The sequence below is a fragment of the Dendropsophus ebraccatus genome, chromosome 9, assembly GCF_027789765.1.
Source record: "Dendropsophus ebraccatus isolate aDenEbr1 chromosome 9, aDenEbr1.pat, whole genome shotgun sequence".
Lineage (NCBI taxonomy): Eukaryota > Metazoa > Chordata > Amphibia > Anura > Hylidae > Dendropsophus > Dendropsophus ebraccatus.
The window spans coordinates 26,950,899-26,970,470 of NC_091462.1; the positions used below are offsets into that span (position 1 = coordinate 26,950,899).

A 19,572-nucleotide genomic window follows, 5' to 3' on the forward strand; every position below is an offset into this window, starting at 1 on the left:
TATCAGTCATGCAAAAACTGGTCTGCACAAGGGCACTGTCTTCTCTAATGGGTGTTCTTATAGACAGGTTTCACTCTATATTAGCATGGAATATTGGAGTATTTCACTACTTCCCCAATTGTTACACCATAGTAAATAGGATTTGTAGGATATGCTCTCATGTGATGATCAGGCCCTCACAAGTGTTCTGCTCCTTCACCTGACACCATCTCATTGGCTTTACTCTCTAACCCAGACACACGTTGTACAGATTTATTGAAAGTCTATCTCTCAATATCAAAAGTTTTTCTTTAAATTACAAGATGTGGTCAGAGAAGTCCGACCACAACTAAAAATCATATGTAGCCACAGGGGTGCAGGAATCTAATAATGAATGTATACCCGTCGCCGTGCCACCACAGCGCCACCTCACCACCTCCTGACTTTATTTACTCCTGACTTCCTTGTACGTTATGACTTTGAGGAAAGTACTCACTTAGCCAATCAGTGTCTGTAGTCGTGTTCCACCTCAGTCACTGACTGGCTGAGCGGGCATTCCTGAGCCTGGGTCATGACTAGGCTTGATTAAACTTTGGAAAAAGCTTGGTCCTATTGAACTCGAACCTCGCCGGACCTTCCGCATTTGATTGCTGATGTCTTCACGGTCCATGCAGGAGGAGACATCCTGGCGACCACCTAGAATTCTGGGATTCAGCCTAGGTAATAGGCTGTATCCTGGAATTCCAGGCGGTCCCTTGGATGTCTCCTCCTGCCGCACGGACCGTGAAGGCTTGAGCAATCAAATGCGGAAGGTCTGGCGAGGTTCGAGTTCGATCGAACCTAGCTTTTTCCGATGTTCGATCAAGCCTAGTCATGACGTTGCAAGATTGGGAGCTATAAGAGGCTGGCGGGGGTCCGGGAGCAGTGATGCGGTGGCACGCTGGACTGGTAAGTACACATTCTTTATTATGTTCCTGCACCCCCGTGGTGGCAGTGGATTTTAAGTTGAGTTGAGTTCTACTTTAATAGTTCACTCGTTATATGCTAAATTGTTTAAATAAGTTTTTTTTTGGTTCCTTTCAGACCTCCTCACAAGTACCTTTCTACCTAACTCAGGCTACTGTTTCATGGTTAAAGTATTAAAGAAATGTTTGTACTACTTGCTTGGTGCAGAACCAGTCCTGGTTGTAGCTTACAACTACTGACCAACTGGCAGAAATGTGGCCTGACCACAGGTCTACCAGAATTGGTTTGGGTCATTAGACTCAGTAGTGGCCGTAATACGGATGGTAAAATGTGGCCATCTAAATGAGGCCTTAGGCTTCAAGGACATTTGCCAGTTTTGGTCAGTAGTTTGCATCAGGATTCACTTCTTTGCTGTGTGCATTTATGATTGACTTATTGCTTTATTGCTCAATGTTGAACATAACATTATGGTGAGAACGTAGAATGTTTTTGTGCAGTGACCATTCATCGGGTCTACAATTTTGAAAAGCCCTATGGTCAACAATAATATTTTTACCTAACTAGTATTAGTAATCTCCAGACATATGTGCTATGGGGATCATCAAGGAACTAACAATTATCAATTTATTTTTATTTATTTTTTTAAAAACCTGGTCGTTGTCCTAGCTTATATCACTCAACATGTTCATTTAATTTTTGTTTCAATTATTTAAAGCAAATGTACCATCAGGTACATTCACTTTAAGTGATGCACATGAATAGAACGGACCCGGCCCAATGGAGCCACATCATAGAGGGGCGGAGGTTTCCTTCCACTTAAAGCGAATGTACCTGATTGTAAATATACTTTAACCTGTCTATTCTTTGTCAGAAGAATTTTGAGGGGTCTGTTAACCTTAAGAGTGTCCCTACTGGTGGTCTAGGGTAGGGGTACAACACTGTCTATTCTCAGACTGGAGACTAAATATCAGCTCACTGAGAGATAGGTTACATGCTACCCAAAGATGTGTATGGAATCAGGTTAGGGTGGGGTGGGTAGATAGAGTATATAGAGACACTGCAAGGAGACTATAGGTTATACAGTGAGCTTTAAATATCACCCAGTGATTGATTCATGGCTATACATCTCAGTAAATGCTTTATAATGTCCTCCATGCTGCTGCTCCCTCTTAGGGTGTGCTACAGAGATACAGGGGAGCAGAATGTTGTCTTCTATGTCTCTGCATTGTATGAGGGATATGCCAGTAGCTTAGGAACAACTGAGAATTAGAAGATTCCAGAGTGGAAATCTGGTGATGAGGGATAAGTAGCTGATCTGTCGAAGTCTGACCATGGGAACCCCCACTGATCCCAAGAATGAAAATTTCAAATCAACTAATACCAGAAAGATTCACAGATTTGTAATTACTTCAATTAAAAGTCATGGTGAGAGGTAACAGCTTGTTCACACTTGTGTTGCTTGGTGGCCGCTTTCTCCGTCGTCTGCGCCTGCTCGGTTTGGGTGGCCTTTGGGGTTTGGTCCTGTGACATTGGGGTTGCAGGGCCATTCTGTGGCCCTTCTTCCCTGCTCGTGCTTTGCGGGGTTTGTGTCCGCTGACCAGCACAGTGTTGTTTGGTAAGGGACTCGTGTATCAGAGACCGGCCCGTGATACATGAGGCAATATGGTTTGATCAAATTATATACTAACTTCTGATGTTGGTTTTAAATGTAGCTGAACAAGCTTTCGTATCAACCATGGGTGCGATGTGCAGCGGCAGAGATGGCACAAGTGTGAACAAGCTGTTACCACTCACCAATGCACCATCAGGTAGAATGGGAGAAAGAGGAGGTCCTTCCCATATGTACACAGGTGATTCCTGCTAATTTGGATCACATGGGTCTTACAAAGGAGTGCTAGCCACAAAGAAAGGGGACAGAATACATAAAATGCACAAGCCTGAAGAACATAAATATCTGCACATGGTTGATATGAAAGCTTGTTCAGCTACATTAAAAACCAACATCAAAAGTTAGTATATAATTTGATCAAACCATATTGCCTCATGTACCACGTGCAGGTGTTCTGATACATGAGTCCCTACGCTAAACGACACTGTACCGATCAGCGAACGCCAACCTTTGCTGGGTTGGCGTTCGCTGACGACACAGTGTCAGCATATACATCCCTTCTGCTGTGGGACGGCCTTCCTGTATACCAATAGAGTGCTCTGCAAGTTTACTTGTAAATAACTGGAGATATACTTCAGCTTCTATAAAAGAGAAGGTTGTCACCATTAAAAATGCAAAAATAACGAGTGTGGTTGTCAAGACTGGAATTTCAAAATATAAACCTGACGCTCTGCAGGTCTGCAGAGATGCATATTCATTCTAGTGCTCTTCCATTTCCAGGGTCTGTACTAAAAGCGACAGCTCTGTCTCTTTAAACAGAAAGAAGCTTCTGTTAAAAATTATAGGCTTTTACCCGAAATACTTTAAGAAGAGCGTAATTACACTATCACAAATTCCATATTCATTTCTTTATTTCAGATGCTGTCTGCAGATGTGAACCTCTTGTTTTTTTTTTTTCTTTCTGTAATGTTTTTTCCCCGATTCTACATCCCATTTGGGTAAAGTCGTATAAGACGTGATGTGATACAGCTTCCACGTCTCCAATTCACTGGGCTCGACAATTTCAGCAATTATGCTTTGACAACTGCTGTCCGTAACGGGATGAAACCGCAGATGTTATACTTAACTGTATTCATCTAAAATGACTTTATCTGCCTAAAGTTGTATCAACGAAATATGTTTTCTACAAGTAATGGAATCTTATTTATTCTAATACATTCTGCAGTTTCAAGGGCTTTATGCTTTTGGCGATTCTGTTTTTATTAGGATCCCAATCATTGAAGGGGGAGGGGAGTGTTTAAAGGGTATTCCGCTCAATAGTTAAAAAATGAATTGGTACCAAACCTGGCTGGTTTTACTCACCAGGCCCCCTTGAGTATTTTGAGCTTTCTCCTGTCCTACTAGCTGCTTCAGTTCCTTAGTTAAAAGTTTTTTCTAAAAGACTGTCTATATTCAAGATGGTGTCGGCAGGGAAACTACTTTTCCCATCATGGAGTGCTTCTCCCTGATTGGTCGGTTTGCGTACACGCTCCCTTAGCTTTCTTACCTGCCCACTGCTGTCATTACTGTAGCACAGTAAAAACAGGACTACAGATGTAGCAGAGCTGATTCTCACATGATGTAGCAGAGCTTATCTCCACACAATGTAGCAGAGAAGATCTGCACATGTACAGGAAACACTAAGGATTAAAGTATGTCTCTTACTTCCATCCTTGGCGCCGTTGCGGTGCATCTAGTTGTTTGATCCATGGTCCAGTAAAACTGTTAGGAGCACTGCCCCGCCCCACAGCGCAGATCCGCTCCTGGTCTGCCTGCCCATTTCTAATTATAGTCAATGAAGTGGGCAGACCATGGGCGGGCCTGATTGTTGATTTGAGGGTCTTATTAATGTTACGACTAACTGAACCAGAACGGCCACGAGGATGAAGATTAGACACATACCTTCATCCTCAATGTTTCTCTTGCCCAATAGGGACATATCAGCAGGTTTGATTTGTCTACCCTGCTAATAGTTCCCCTTTAAGGCAGAAAAAAAGAGGCCTTGACAACCCCTTTAAATTCATAGTCACCTTTTAAATAAGAACTTGAAATGAATGGTCCCAGAGTGAGAGATAATTCAAACTATTTTCAAGGTTTCGTTTCATATTACATTTCCATGAGAAAAATTAATTATTCACCGACCGAAAATAGACATACCTTTTAATCTTGATCAAAGTTTTCAGCGCGTCTGTGATCAGGAGAGCTTTATATGGAGGAGAATTGGAAGGAATGAGGACAATGCTTCGATTTTTGGTATAATTAGATTTTTGAAAAAGGAAACAGAACAGAACATGTTCTTATATTATCGTCTAAATCCAGCTGCCGCGCCTTCAATCGCATTAAGACGGCCATAACAGCTTACTATATCTAGTCCTGCTGTTTATTGAAAATACAGTTGGAGTTCTTTACTATTTGTTACTACACAGAAAAATTACCGGGATTCAGTTAATTTGTATAACTGTAGAGATTATTAAAAGTGTACATTTTTAAAGGATTGTACCATATGACTAAGATTAGATAATGAAAGTTATTTGGTATACATGGACAGGTGTATCTAAGCAATACAAGGCAGTGTTACACAGTACATAACAACATTATTATTTGGCACTGTATGGTATTATTTAAAGTGTCACTGTCATTATAACTAGAAGGGAGTGAAGTAAATTAACATGGATTCATTTAGAAATTTGCAACAAACATGGCGGCTGCACACGCTGTCTGCAGCATCACTGGTTGGGAGAAAGGGATTTCCCATAATCCCTAGTGCCCGTCCATTCGGCTACAGGCCGCTCTGTGATATCAGCCCCTCCCTCTCTATATAAGGAGGTTCGGTAATGGAGGTGGCCAGTCGGCTGTGTGTGAAGGAGAGAGCAGGATGGCAGCAGGCAGTTACAGCAGAGCAGGGAGAGACTAACAGAGCGATATAGAGACAGAGAGGAGAGGATAGGAGGGCTGATTGTGGAGGATTGTTGTAGCTGGCTATCAGGTGTCAAGTTTACCAAGTACCTGGGTGCCTATAGGAATTGACTGAGATCAGTGAAGACACAGTCCGTATTATTCACTCACTGGGCACTGGGCACTGTAAACTTGTATTGAGTTATACCAAGTTACTGGCATTAACAAATTTGTCCTTCTGTAATAGTCCCAGTACTATAGCTACTAAAGTTTGGCTGTTTTATTGAAATTCATTAAGATTTTATTCACAAATATTTATGCATTTGACCCAAAATAGGTCCCATGTCCAGTGGTGGACATATCACTTGTGCAACCTGTTCAGCTGCACAGGGTCCCAGGCCAACAGAGGGCCATTCAGGCTCAAACTGTGAGCCTCAGTCTAGTGGACCCCTCCACTGCCCTGGGCCCCACCACATAGGTGATATGTATTACCCATGCCCTAGGTGCATGATCAGATGTCCTGCCACCTACCGCCCTCTAGCGTCGAGATGCCAGCAGCCGCGGCCCGCCCCACATCCCGAATTGGATATGTGAGCAATGGCCGGCCACAGCGGTGCCACTCTCCTGCCCTACCTCGGGATGTCACCTGGCGGTCATACATTCACGATCGTGGCATTGGGCATGCTGATGACCTGGAGGACCACTAGGGGTTCAGGTGGGGTATTGTGTGGGGGGATGGGGAGTGTGTGTGGGGATGGGGGGCAGCCAGGATGGGGAGTGTGTTTGTGGATGGGGGGCAGCCATGAATATGGTGGCATGGTTTGCACAGTGGGCTACCTATTGATTTTAGTGAGTTATATCAACCCCTTAAGGTCTGAGCCAAATTTCATATTTGCACTTTAGTTTCCTCCTCGTGTTTAAAAGGCTATAGCACTTGTATTTTTCACCTAAAGACCACATGAGCCCTTATTTTTCGTGCCACTAATTGTACTTTGCAATGACAGACTTAATTTTTGCATAAAATATCCTGCCAAACCAGAAATTTTTTTATAATAAAACACAATTTTTTTTATTTGGAGGTTTTGTGTTTACGCCGTTCACCCTATGGTAAAACTTACTTGTTATCTATGTTCCTCAAGTCGGTACAATTACAACAATATGCAACTTGCATAACTTATTTCTTTTAATTTGACGGCTTGTAAAAAATTTAAATCTTTTAAAAAAACTAGATCAGGAGTTGGATAATTTAATAGTTTGGGCGATTATGCTCGCAAAGATACCAAATCTGTCTGTTTATGTATTTATTTATTTATTTTTATTACATGGGAAAAGGGAGGCAATTTAAACTTTTATTAGGGATTTTTTTTTATAAAAAAAACAAACTTTTCTTTAACATTGATATTAATTAGAAGTCCCCTTGCAGGACTTCTAATACAACTCCACTGATCTCTCATATGGTCCCTTTACACACAGAGATTATCCGATAGATATCTGTCAGATTTTTGTAGCCAAACCAGGAACAGACTATAAACAAAGAACAAGTCATAAAGGAAAGACTGAGTTGTCTCTTCTTTTCAAATCTATTCCTGACTTTGGCTGCAAAAATCTGACAGATGTCTGTCAGATAATCTGTGTGTTTAAAGGGACCCATAGAGATCAGTGTATTAATAGAGCACTGATCTATTAGATCAGTGCTCTATTACTCTGGTCTGCTGCAGACCAGATACATCGATTGCCAAGCTGTGATCAGTGTTATTTCGATGCTGAGGCCCAGCCGGGTAAGGAGAAAGAATCCCCGCTCTGTGACTGCATCCCTCACTAGATCACCATGGAGGGCCCCACAGGGCATTTAAATGCAGCTGTCATATCTTAGCAGGCTGCATCCAGATTCTTCAGCCATTGTTATTCAAATACCGAACTATTGGACTTGAGCTTGCTCAAGTTGCACTCATTTCTACACTCTACTTGTATTCTCTACCTCCCACCCTTTACGTCCTTTCCTTTGTATTTATTTCCTTTATTGTTCTCAGTTGCATCTTACTTAAAGTTTGCTGAACATAGGCTCAATGAGCTTTCTTTATACAGGATTGTTCTTTTTTGGCAAGCATCATGAATTGCATAATAACTAGAGTTTTCTTTTGATTTTAAGTTCTTCAAACAAACCTTTAATATTCATGCAAAAAAAAGGAAATTTACTTTGTACCCTTCAACTTTATGACAAGTATGACTTTCTATTTTTTTTTTCTTTTTTAATATAATTTCTTAAAAACTTAATAAAAATATACTGTATCATGGCTTAATTTACACTGCTACACATTGACTTTCCAATTAAATATCCTTCTTTACAGGAGAAGACAACTGTTATGTCAGGGGACTATATTCCTCATATAAGTGTGGCCAATATATTGGCCCCAGTAACAAGGGAAGTCAGCAATTAAAAATCTTTTGGCCCTGCCACTACACATCCGCTATACAGAAATGACAGATACAGAAAATATACAGAATAAAACAGAAAATTTAAAAAGTACCTGTGGTAATATTAAAAAATAAAAGTAAACACAAGTAAAGAGAAATAGTTCTTTATTTTTTCTATTTTTTATTTTCCCTGATACCACTAAGAATAACATTTTTATTAAAGTAAAAATGGCCAAAAAAAAGCTTGAGTTATCACTGAAAAATGGCACACAAAATTATTTGAATGTCAAAAGAAGAAGAAATGTTATAGGTGTCAAATCCACATGCACTAAAGAACTGAATATGTATCTGGTTAGGAAGCGCCATAACAAGCCCCATCTGGACAGGATGATTGCATTGATTTTCTTTTATTATTGACTTGTTTCTTAGATGCTAAATGAAAAAAATTTCTAAGTAGTCTTCATTAAACATTTTCTGCCACTTAGCTGACACTTTTCTTGTGTTAGAGCAGCAGGCAGGGGATTACATGCCAGCTTAGACAGTTGATTTTGAAGGGCAACTCAAAGAGGCTGGAGAAAAAGAAGAAAGCAGATAGAAGGCAGTCTACAGAGCAGAATCATATAAATCAAAGTATTCACAGCAAACTGTAGAGGCTGTAGAAGAGAAACTAAGCAAAATTTGCAATAAAGACCTATAGAGAAAATGTAGTTTGAACCATCATTGTACAAATTAAGAATGAAAAAAATGCATTTCAAATGTGTCTATAGCCTTTAAAATCGTTTGCCTTCACTTTGCTTAAAATTGATAAAATAGAGAATATTTTTATTGGAAAAATCCTGTTGTTTGTTCCAAGCTTTGCAGATTGTTCTATATCTCTAATTAAGAGTTCATTTCGATGTGGCTTTCTGTGCCAACAGCCACTGTGTGTTTTAAATGCGGCTTGGATATTTTACAATTATTCAAGGTTTTAATAAATGAAACATTGTGAATTTGCTGGAAGGAGATTAGTGGAATGAAATACACTGTAGGCAGAGCCTCTCAAATAAGATCTCCGAAAACTGACAGGATTCCTAAATGAACCTCTGCGGTGGAACAGCACATGTTATGTAATCTGCGCTTAGGTTCTCTGCTGACATGTAACAGGGTTTTTCTTTAATCTCCATATTTAATGTCACGGATCAAAATCATAGCCCTAGCATTATGCAAAACACGTTATATTGTTCCTGCATGGCATGCATCTAATGAAACGCTTATGCATAACTTTAGCAAAAGCCAAGTTTTAGGAATAATCCACTTTGATTATCAGAATTTATTGTGCATACTATAATAAATGCTCATTATCTATACCAGGGGAAAGTGGCTTGACTGCAATGTGGTGGCCAAGTCTGGATTAACTAGGGTTGGCTTGCCAGGTGTCCCGGTTTTTCCAGGACAGTAGCTCTTTAGTTAGTGGAAATCCATTAGGGATATTGTTTAAGGCTTTTAATGTATTGGAACATCCAAACTATTTGCAGATTGCAAAGAATTTGCAACTAATCATTGAAACAAAAGGTCAAAAATATAAGTGACACTTTGTTTGTTTTGCTTTGTACTTATTATGGTGCAACAAAAAGTGTCTACATGTCTTTATTAAAAATTTAGCTTGCTCTTGTCTTTTCAGCCTCTATAATGGAATATATAAGCTCTATTTTCACTCTATATTGTACTCAACCAATAAGATTCTCCCCTACAGACAGACTTGTATCTGCTCTTGTCTTTGTGTTGTGTTCAGACATGTTTGTCAGGCCCCACGGTTTGTTGGCCATGGTGTGCTCCATTCATATGTGGAACAATTATGTCCTCTTTGTAGGGATTGTGGGGGTCCCAGTGGTTAGACCTCCACCAATCAGCTTGTCATCCCCTATTCTGTGCATAGTGAATAACTGAAAGGGGTACTCCTTAAAAAAAAAAAACTTTTAATATGATGCTGTTCTTGGTGAAAACATAACTAACGGCCTATATTTACCCTTTCGTGCTCCTTTTGTGTCCTTCTTTGTCATCTTAGGGTCCCGGGTGAGCAATCCCGCCTCCACTTTCAAGATAGACTTGTCTGGCAGCCAATCATTGACCGAGACAGGACAGCGCCGTGGCCAGTGATTGGCTGAGCGGGCTTTCACTGCTGAGAAGTCTTTGAAGTGGAGGCAGGATAGCTCACCCAAGGCCTGAAGATCACGTAGGAGGTCAGTGGGGGGTCAAAGAGAGGTAAGAATAAGTTGTATGTTATGTTCTCCTAGGGCAGCAACATATTTAAAGTAACTTTTGAGCTGAATACCCTAATGAGATAGAAATACATTTTCAGACACCAGACCAAAAAAGAAAAGTTGTTCATACCCAACTGGGGCTCCTTTTCAGGTCTAAGCACCACCGCACCAGGTCCTGATACTGTCTATCATTGGGGTTTTGTGCATGTCTTCACGCACTATGTCTTGATCTTGTGTCATTAAATGTGACAGCGTCTGTACACGAGGAGCTTAGGAGAAAGTAGAATAAATATTACCAGCCATTATCCACTAGACCAATCCAGTTGTTCACAGCCAATAAAAAAAAACAATTAGGACAGTGGGCAATGTTCTCTCCAAATATTTGTAGTGAATGAGACAAGCAGGGATATGTACTTTTTTTTCTCTGAACCACATAACCCTCCCTTTGGATCAACACAGTAGGATTATAGGTTGACCTTGATGGCCTCTTGTCCTTTTTTCTACCTTACCGACTATCTGAAAGCAAACCAGAACAATTTTTCTTCAGCGTCTGTATTTCTCACTGGTTATTCCTTGGTGAGCCCCCAGGATCATTTCCTCTTGTGGGCCCCAGATACCCCAGTCCGACACTGGATTCATACATTTCTTACAATAAAAAAAAAAAAATTGAACAAACTCATTTTTAAGAGGCTGAACAAAAATTTTATGAACTGCAACACTTTGATAATTTGAGTGTCCTGGTTCTTCACATTATACTGGGTGTTGTCTCTCCCAACGAGTACCAACATTTATTCCAAATGTTTATTCCATACAATGAAATATCTAACATGTATCCAATGTTTTCTCAATCAGATATGATCCTGGATCAGCAAGTCGCCTCTGGGCAGCTCAGTGAAGACGTCCGTCATAGAGTTCATGAAGCTCTTCTTAAAAGGCACTATCATCAAAACCAAAAGAAGCTCAGCAACAGAATCCCAATCGTGCGCTCATTTGCTGACATTGGCAAGAAACAGTCAGAGCCCCACTCCATGGACAAAAATGGTAAATTTCCTTATTATTCTTATTTTTAGTGATAGATTTTGATAGTGATTAAATTGTCCGCCTCATTATACCAACCATTTGTCAGAGGGCCAGCCCCATTATAAGTCTAGTGCCGTGTCCTGCAACTGGATGAAGATCATGTGACAGTTGAGTTGTCCTAAATGGACACAGTCATGAAAAAACATTTTTGATGTGTCAAAAGCTTGGTTGGAATCAGACCACGGATGATCAGGAGAACAAGCTGGGAAAAGACGCGTGTTCACTCCTGGCTCTGTTTCAATTTCTAACACCGTAGACTCACATTATGCTGCTGTCCAGGCCACTGATCGGTGGTGGTCTGAACACTCAGATCCTGGCCAATCAAAGCTTTTAACATGTCTCTTTGACATATTAATGGATGAAAGTCCAACAGCACAGAGGAACCAGGTCCAATAGGTGGTCAAAAAATAATGGGATTTACGCTGGAAGGTCAGCTATCCCAGTACTGACCAGCAAATGCTGAAGGAGAAAGGAGTCCAAGAGCATCCAATAAGCTTCAAAGTGTCAGGAACTCATTCCATCACCAAGGCAAAATGGCTGTTTTTTCTTCACGATGGAATAAGGTCCTGACACTTTGAAGCTTATTAGATGCTCTTGGACTCCTTTCTACTATGCTTCTCTGACATGTCAAAACTTTTTTTTCATTACTGTTACTTTTTAAAAGAAACACAATTACAAATCATTATTAGATTAGTTCTATTTCACATTTTTAAGAAATACTTCAAAGGGTTACCTATGAGGATTTAGGACAAATTGACTCAATAGCGCTGTTCGGCAGCACTGGATCAGAGCAGGAAAGTGGGTGAGGACTGGGACTTAGACAGCTCAGCAATTCCTGAGACAAATATTGGTGGCAGTACAGAGTCCCATGTTGCCCCTTACTGCTGCTACTCAACGTAAAATTGATGTATGAATAAAAAAGTATACAAAATAATATAACTTTATTAAAGCAATTTACTTAAATAATTAAAAGATCGTTACTCTCCAAACTACTTTTTTTTTTTTTTTTTTTGCAGATCTTTAGAATTGTAAATGCTTTAATCCCATTTGGTGAAATACCATAACTGATTTACTCCACCATTGTTATAGTCCTTGCTTTTAAACATTTGATCAAGAAAGTAATGATAGGGGGACTGGCCATAGCCACTCAATCACTGTCACAGTAAAGATCAGCTGAAAACCAAGATGGCTTTTTTCCTATTAGCGGGAACATTAAGTTCCTCCGAACAGGAAACTGGATCTGTCAGCTGAAATAACCCGAATGGCACAAAGTTATGAGTCAGCTGTACTCACACAGTGATCGCTACTCTCGTCTCTGTCTGCCCTATTCTAGCGGTGATTGACAGGCTGCTGTGTATCTTGTAGAGGAGAAGAGGGAGGCAGAGGTAGCTCTGAAGAGAGCTGACCAATAACCAATGTATACTATGATTGCTTCTAGTAACCAAATGCCACAATATCTTTTTTTATATATATTTTTTTTGTGGTTAAGAGGAGAAAGGAACTTACGCAGCAAATTCAGTCGATGCATCCTCCATAATGCTAAAGAGACACATCCATTGGAAATAGGAAATTTAATTTTAACATTAACAAGACCAATTTCCATTGACTGTACATTCTGTTGAAGTTATAGGCTATGTTAAAGTTATTGACACAGATTGTCAAATGTGACTAGCCCATTTGTGGTTCTGAAAATGGAAACTGGTCTTTAGCCATATCCTAATTTTATAGCGGTTAATTTTGATAGTGGGTAAAAGGGTTGAAAAAGTAATTTATAAAGATTTTTCTCAATGCTGTGGAGGTCAGATCACTACTATCACTGCTGATCTCTTAAGACATCATGTGGTTAGACTACTGTGAAATTTTGGTTCTGGTCTAGTCCATGGTCAGGCTAGGACTTAACGGAGAAGTCTGGTGAAAAATGTTATTAACGTATTGTATTGCCCCCCCCCCCAAAAAAAAAAAATTATACAAATCACCAATATACACTTATTATGGGAAATGCTAATAAAGTGCTTTTTTCCCTGCACTTACTACAGCATCAAGGCTTCACTTCCTGGATAACATGGTGATGTCACTTCCTGGATAACATGGTGATGTCACTTCCTGGATAAAATGGTGATGTCACGACTCGACTCCCAGAGCTGTGCGGGCTGTGGCTGCTGGAGAGGATGATGGCAGGGGGACACTGAGGGACACAGGGCACTGGAGGGACACTGAGCATCCCTCTGCCATCATCCTCTCCAGCAGCCACAGCCCGCACAGCTCTGGGAGTTGGGGCGTGACATTACCATTTTATCCAGGAACTGACATCACCATGTTATCCAGGAAGTGACATCACCATTTTATCCAGGAAGTAAAGCCTTGATGCAGTAGTAAGTGCAGGGAAAAAAGCACTTTATAAGCTTTTCCTGTAATAAGTGTATATTGGTGATTTGTATAACTTTTGGAGGGCAATATAATACTTTAATAAAAGCATGTGTCCATATTTTGCTTGTGTAAGAGCAGCCTTAGTCTCCAGTGACCATTTTCTGGATAGTCTGCCCATCCATATAGTCAATGGTGACCATGAGGCCTGAAGCCAAGAGGAGCCAGTGGAGCAGGGATAGGGGTCGTGGTGGTGGCAACTGCAACTGGGCCCATAAATAAGAGCGTCCCAGACGCCCCCTCGTAATGTTATGATTGACGTGCTAAAATTAAGCTCCAATGCTTGGCAGTGTGTGGAGGTCTCTGCAGTAGCACTGACAGAAGCAGAGGTGTCACACAGGTCAGAGTGAATAAACAAGACTGTGCTTCACGGAAGAAAAAGAGCGCTGCACCTCACACCTATGGCTGACACTAATGCCCCTAGGCTAAATAAAAAACACATCAGAATTTTGTGTATGAATTGATCAAGCCATACTGCCCCATGTACCATCGTGCAGGTATCTGATACACATGGGTCCCTACACTAAGTCCACACCGTGCCAGTCAGTGGCCACCAACCCCGCAGGCGTGCACAGTCAGGGAACGGGGGCCATGGGACGGCCCTGCGACCCCCATGCCACAGGACCAGACCCAAACACACCACACCAGAACCCGGCCAGCACCGCCGACGGAGAAGGTCGCCCCCAAACAGCACAAGTCTGGATGAGGTATTGCGCTCACCATAGCTGCTGCAGACAGAATGGGAAAAGACAGGAGGGATTAAAACCATGTGCACTCAGGTGTCTCCTGCTAATTGCGGTCATGTGGGTCTCACCAGGAGGAGTGCAAAACACGGAGAAAAGAGAGAAACAAAATGCGGTTCACGGAAGAAAAAGAGCGCTGCACCTCACACCTATGGCTGACACTAATGCCCCTAGGTTAAATAAAAAACACATCAGAATTTTGTGTATCAATGGGTCTGGTCATGTGACATTGGGGTTGCAGGGCCGTTCCATGGCCTCCCTTCCCTGCACGTGCACGCTTTGCAGGGTTGGCGGTCGCTGACCGACACGGTGTGGAGTTAGCATAGGGACCCGTGTGGACCAGAGGACCTGCGCGGTGGTACACGGGGCAATATGGCTTGATCAATTCATATACAGACACTCTGGTGTTGATTTTTAATATAGGCCAAGCGGCATTAGTATCAGCCATAGATGGGATGTGCAGCCGTTCCATTCTCTCCAGTTACTGTAATAAACAAGACTGTGCTTCACTGACAGGAGCAGAGGAGATACGAATTGCAATGGGGACCCTGAACATTTAGCTAAGACCTTGAGCGCAGCCAACAGAAGACAAATTGTATGTTATGTTATCAATGTCTTCACTAAGGCAGCACCCTAAAGTAAAAAAAAATAATTATACACAATAATTTCCAAATTCTATGTTCAGGACTTTCTGCAGAGAACCGTGGATGCTATATAATAGCGAGTTGTTATTAATTATGTACATCGTATAATTTGCTTTATACTGTTAATTCAAGAACAAATTACACAGTAACTACCTAGAGAATGGCCGGGATTGCAGAGTTGATCACCAGAAAAACAATTGCTGTCATGCGGTGAGCTCATTGTGTGGGGGTGAAGGCTTCAGGCTTTGGGAACAATAATGCTATAATTTGCTAACGGCATTATGTGCGACTCTTCAGTTCCTTGTATCTACCACCTAATGAGGTTAGGAATATGTGCACAAAAAAACTTTATCCTTTTTTTCTTCAGTTTGCATAGATCAGTTTGTGAGAGCTTTATTGTATAGGTTTGCATTGACGGGAATTGCTCATAGGCCATCTTGTCTACTACATCACATGTTCCTGGGCTGAACTTCCTTATGTGGGTGGTTCCAGTACTGGTCTTCCTTTTGGGGGGTTGGTCCAGTTCTGCACTTCCTAATGGGGGATTTTCCAGTACTGCTCTTCTTTATGGGGGTTGTTCCGGTATTGCTCTACACGTGTACTACACTTATATGGGGGTTGTTGTAGTACTTCACTATTTTATGGGGCATGTTCCATTACTGCACTACGTTATGGGGGTTGTTCCGGTACTGCTCTTCCTTATGGGGGTTGTTCCATTACTGCACTACGTTATGGGGGGATTTTCCGGTACTACTCTTCCTTATGTTTTTTTCCCCCAGTACTACACTCATATGGGGGTGATTTTATTACCTAACTATTTTATTTCTTGTTCCAGTACTGAACCACCTAATTGGGGTTGTTCCATTACTGCACTACCTAATGAGGGTTGTTCCATTACTGCACTACCTTATGGGGGTTGTTCCATTACTGCAGTACCTTATGGGGTTGTTCAATTACTGCACTACCTTATGGGTGTTGTTCCATTACTGCACTACCTTATGGGGGTTGTTCCATTACTGCACTACCTTATAGGCATTATTCCATTACCGCACTACCTTATGGGGGTTGTTCCATTACTGCACTACCTTATGGGGGTTGTTCCATTACTGCACTACCTTATGGGGGTTGTTCCATTACTGCACTACCTTATGGGGGTTGTTCCATTACTGCACTACCTTATGGGGGTTGTTCCATTACTGCACTACCTTATGGGCGTTTTTCCATTACTGCACTACCTTATGGGGGTTGTTCCATTACTGCACTACCTTATGGGGGTTGTTCCATTACTGTACTACCTTAGGGGGGTTGTTCCATTACTGCACTACCTTATGGGTGTTCCATTACTGCACTACCTTATGGGCATTATTCCATTACTGCACTACCTTATGGGGATTGTTCTATTACTGCACTACCTTATGGGCGTTATTCCATTACTGCACTACCTTATGGGGGTTGTTCCATTACTGCACTACCTTATACAGGTTGTTCCAGTCCTGCGCTTCCTTATGTAGGTTGTTCCCACACTACACTTCCTTATGGGGGTTGTTCCATTACTGCACTACCTTATGGGCGTTATTCCATTACTGCACTACCTTATGGGGATTGTTCCATTACTGCACTACCTTATGGGGGTTGTTCCATTACTGCACTACCTTATGGGCGTTATTCCATTACTGCACTACCTTATGGGGGTTGTTCCATTACTGCAGTACCTTATGGGGGTTGTTCCATTACTGCACTACCTTATGGGGGTTGTTCCATTACTGCACTACCTTATGGGCGTTTTTCCATTACTGCAGTACCTTATGGGGGTTGTTCCATTACTGCAGTACCTTATGGGGGTTGTTCCATTACTGCAGTACCTTATGGGGGTTGTTCCATTACTGCACTACCTTATGGGTGTTGTTCCATTACTGCACTACCTTATGGGCGTTATTCCATTACTGCACTACCTTATGGGGATTGTTCCATTACTGCACTACCTTATGGGCGTTATTCCATTTCTGCACTACCTTATGGGGGTTGTTCCATTACTGCACTACCTTATGGGCGTTTTTCCATTACTGCAGTACCTTATGGGGGTTGTTCCATTACTGCAGTACCTTATGGGGGTTGTTCCATTACTGCACTACCTTATGGGCGTTTTTCCATTACTGCACTACCTTATGGGGGTTGTTCCATTACTGCACTACCTTGTGGGCGTTATTCCATTACTGCAGTACCTTATGGGGGTTGTTCCATTACTGTACTACCTTAGGGGGGTTGTTCCATTACTGCACTACCTTATGGGTGTTGTTCCATTACTGCACTACCTTATGGGCGTTATTCCATTACTGCACTACCTTATGGGGATTGTTCCATTACTGCACTACCTTATGGGCGTTATTCCATTTCTGCACTACCTTATGGGGGTTGTTCCATTACTGCACTACCTTATGGGCGTTTTTCCATTGCTGCAGTACCTTATGGGGGTTGTTCCATTACTGCAGTACCTTATGGGGGTTGTTCCTTTACTGCACTACCTTATGGGCGTTTTTCCATTACTGCACTACCTTATGGGGGGTTGTTCCATTACTGCACTACCTTATGGGCGTTATTCCATTACTGCACTACCTTATGGGGGTTGTTCCATTACTGCACTTCCTTATGGGGGTTGTTCCATTACTGCACTACCTTATGGGTGTTGTTCCATTACTGCACTACCTTATGGGCGTTATTCCATTACTGCACTACCTTATGGGGATTGTTCCATTACTGCACTACCTTATGCAGGTTGTTCCAGTCCTGCGCTTCCTTATGTAGGTTGTTCCCACACTGCACTTCCTTATGGGGGTTGTTCCATTACTGGACTACCTTATGCAGGTTGTTCCAGTCCTGCGCTTCCTTATGTAGGTTGTTCCCACACTGCACTTCCTTATGGGGGCTGTTCCATTACTGCCCCTCTTTTTGGTAGGTTCTTCCATTAGGACAACAGCTGTCCATGTGTCTTATTAGCACATATGAATGTCAAAAAAGAGGGTCTGCAATGAATGATTTAGTGAACTCATCTCATCTTAAAGGGGACTCACATATGTGCTAATATTACAATTCAGATGGGTGGAGTTGAGTCCTATGAGTTAATCTCTGCACATACATTTGTTTAGCCTCCTTCTCCTGATATGCTGTTCTTACCCTCCCATTGTTGACAGCTCGTTGTCTAGGTTACAGAACACCACTCTGCTCTAACTGCAGTGGTCTGGCTAGTGTATATTTGTAGGCCATTTGTAGGTCACTGAGAAAGGTCATATATCCTGACATAACCGGCATTATCACGGTAATATTCACATTAGTAATAAAATCATTTGCAAAGCTCGGCTATAATTGAACGCTCAGATCCCTTTTAAGCCGCATGAAAAAAAAAAAAAAAAGGATTTTTATATCTAAATGTAAAGACAAATTGACATTTTCAGCACAGTTCTGTTCCAGCACAACCCCAGTTATTTTTAGAACAGCTTCGGCTTTTGAGATTTTTTATTTTTTTTTGCCATTAAAAGGAATTGCTTCTTGGTAGGTTTAATCTCCAATAACTTCAGAAGTATTAATTAAGTCAGGAGATAATTTTCTCTTATTGATTGTCAGGAGATATGAAGCATTTGTTATAGGTTGTCATCAGATGAATTCTAATGGAGTGTAGCTCTAGTACGGGGATGGGGATTAGATCACGTCCCCCCTACAATGCTTTACAGCAGGACAGCCGGCAGGGGGTTGCAATAGTGGCCACCTAAACCGAGCTAGATCATAGTCTGCTTACAATGGTTATCAGGGATTAGAAAACACAGCTCCTTTCTATGGTAAACAGCGCCACTGTTGTCCTGAGGTTGTGTGTGGTATTACAGCTGAATTCCATTAAACTGGATGCAGCAGAGCTGTAAAACCACACACAACCTGTGGACAGCTAGATTTTTTGCTAATACTGGATAGTCCCCGTAACTTTTCTCTCCCTCTCCATGTATTTTGAGGGCTTATCTAATGCATATGGGGACGTAGTGCCCAATCCTTTAGAGGTGTCAGACCTCTCATTCTTACCTATTTTCCTGCTTCTTCACTCACTGAAAAAAGATGAGCTCTTCACCAACCTAAGCATGTATGTTGCAAGCTTATAGTGGAGTCAGGAGGAATAGCTTCTGGGTAAACAAGTAGTATGCCTGCAGAATTATGACTGCTGCTCTGGAAGAAACTTAATGTGTCCTGCCCCAGTCACTGATTGGCTGAGCAGGCAATCATTCACCCGGGCTGTGACGTTGCTGCTGTTTCCAGCTGAAGATGACAGCCGAATGCAGTGAACGGCACCATGGAGCGACATGAGGAGTGATGGGTTTACCTGTTAATTATTTGCTTATCTCGCCATCCCCCCCACACCTACCGTTTTAGTTTTTTTTGGGACTTCTTTAAGTTACTTCTAGAGCAGCAGTCATAATTCTGCAGGCATATACTTGTTTACCCAGGAGAGCTGCAGGTCATCGGCGACTGTGAACGGGACCCCAAATTAACCCTACGGG

The 19,572-nt window shown here is 41.7% G+C and overlaps 1 protein-coding gene across 3 annotated transcripts in view; it reads left to right on the forward strand.

Moving 5' to 3' along the window:
- SLC4A10 (solute carrier family 4 member 10) overlaps positions 1-19,572 on the forward strand; it is a 194,080-nt gene that overhangs the window by 103,475 nt on the left and 71,033 nt on the right. For all 3 annotated transcript variants that reach the window (XM_069982813.1, XM_069982814.1, XM_069982815.1), the window contains exon 6: positions 10,996-11,184. In XM_069982813.1, coding sequence (XP_069838914.1) covers positions 10,996-11,184 — 189 coding nt within the window. The remainder of the gene's footprint in view (positions 1-10,995; positions 11,185-19,572) is intronic.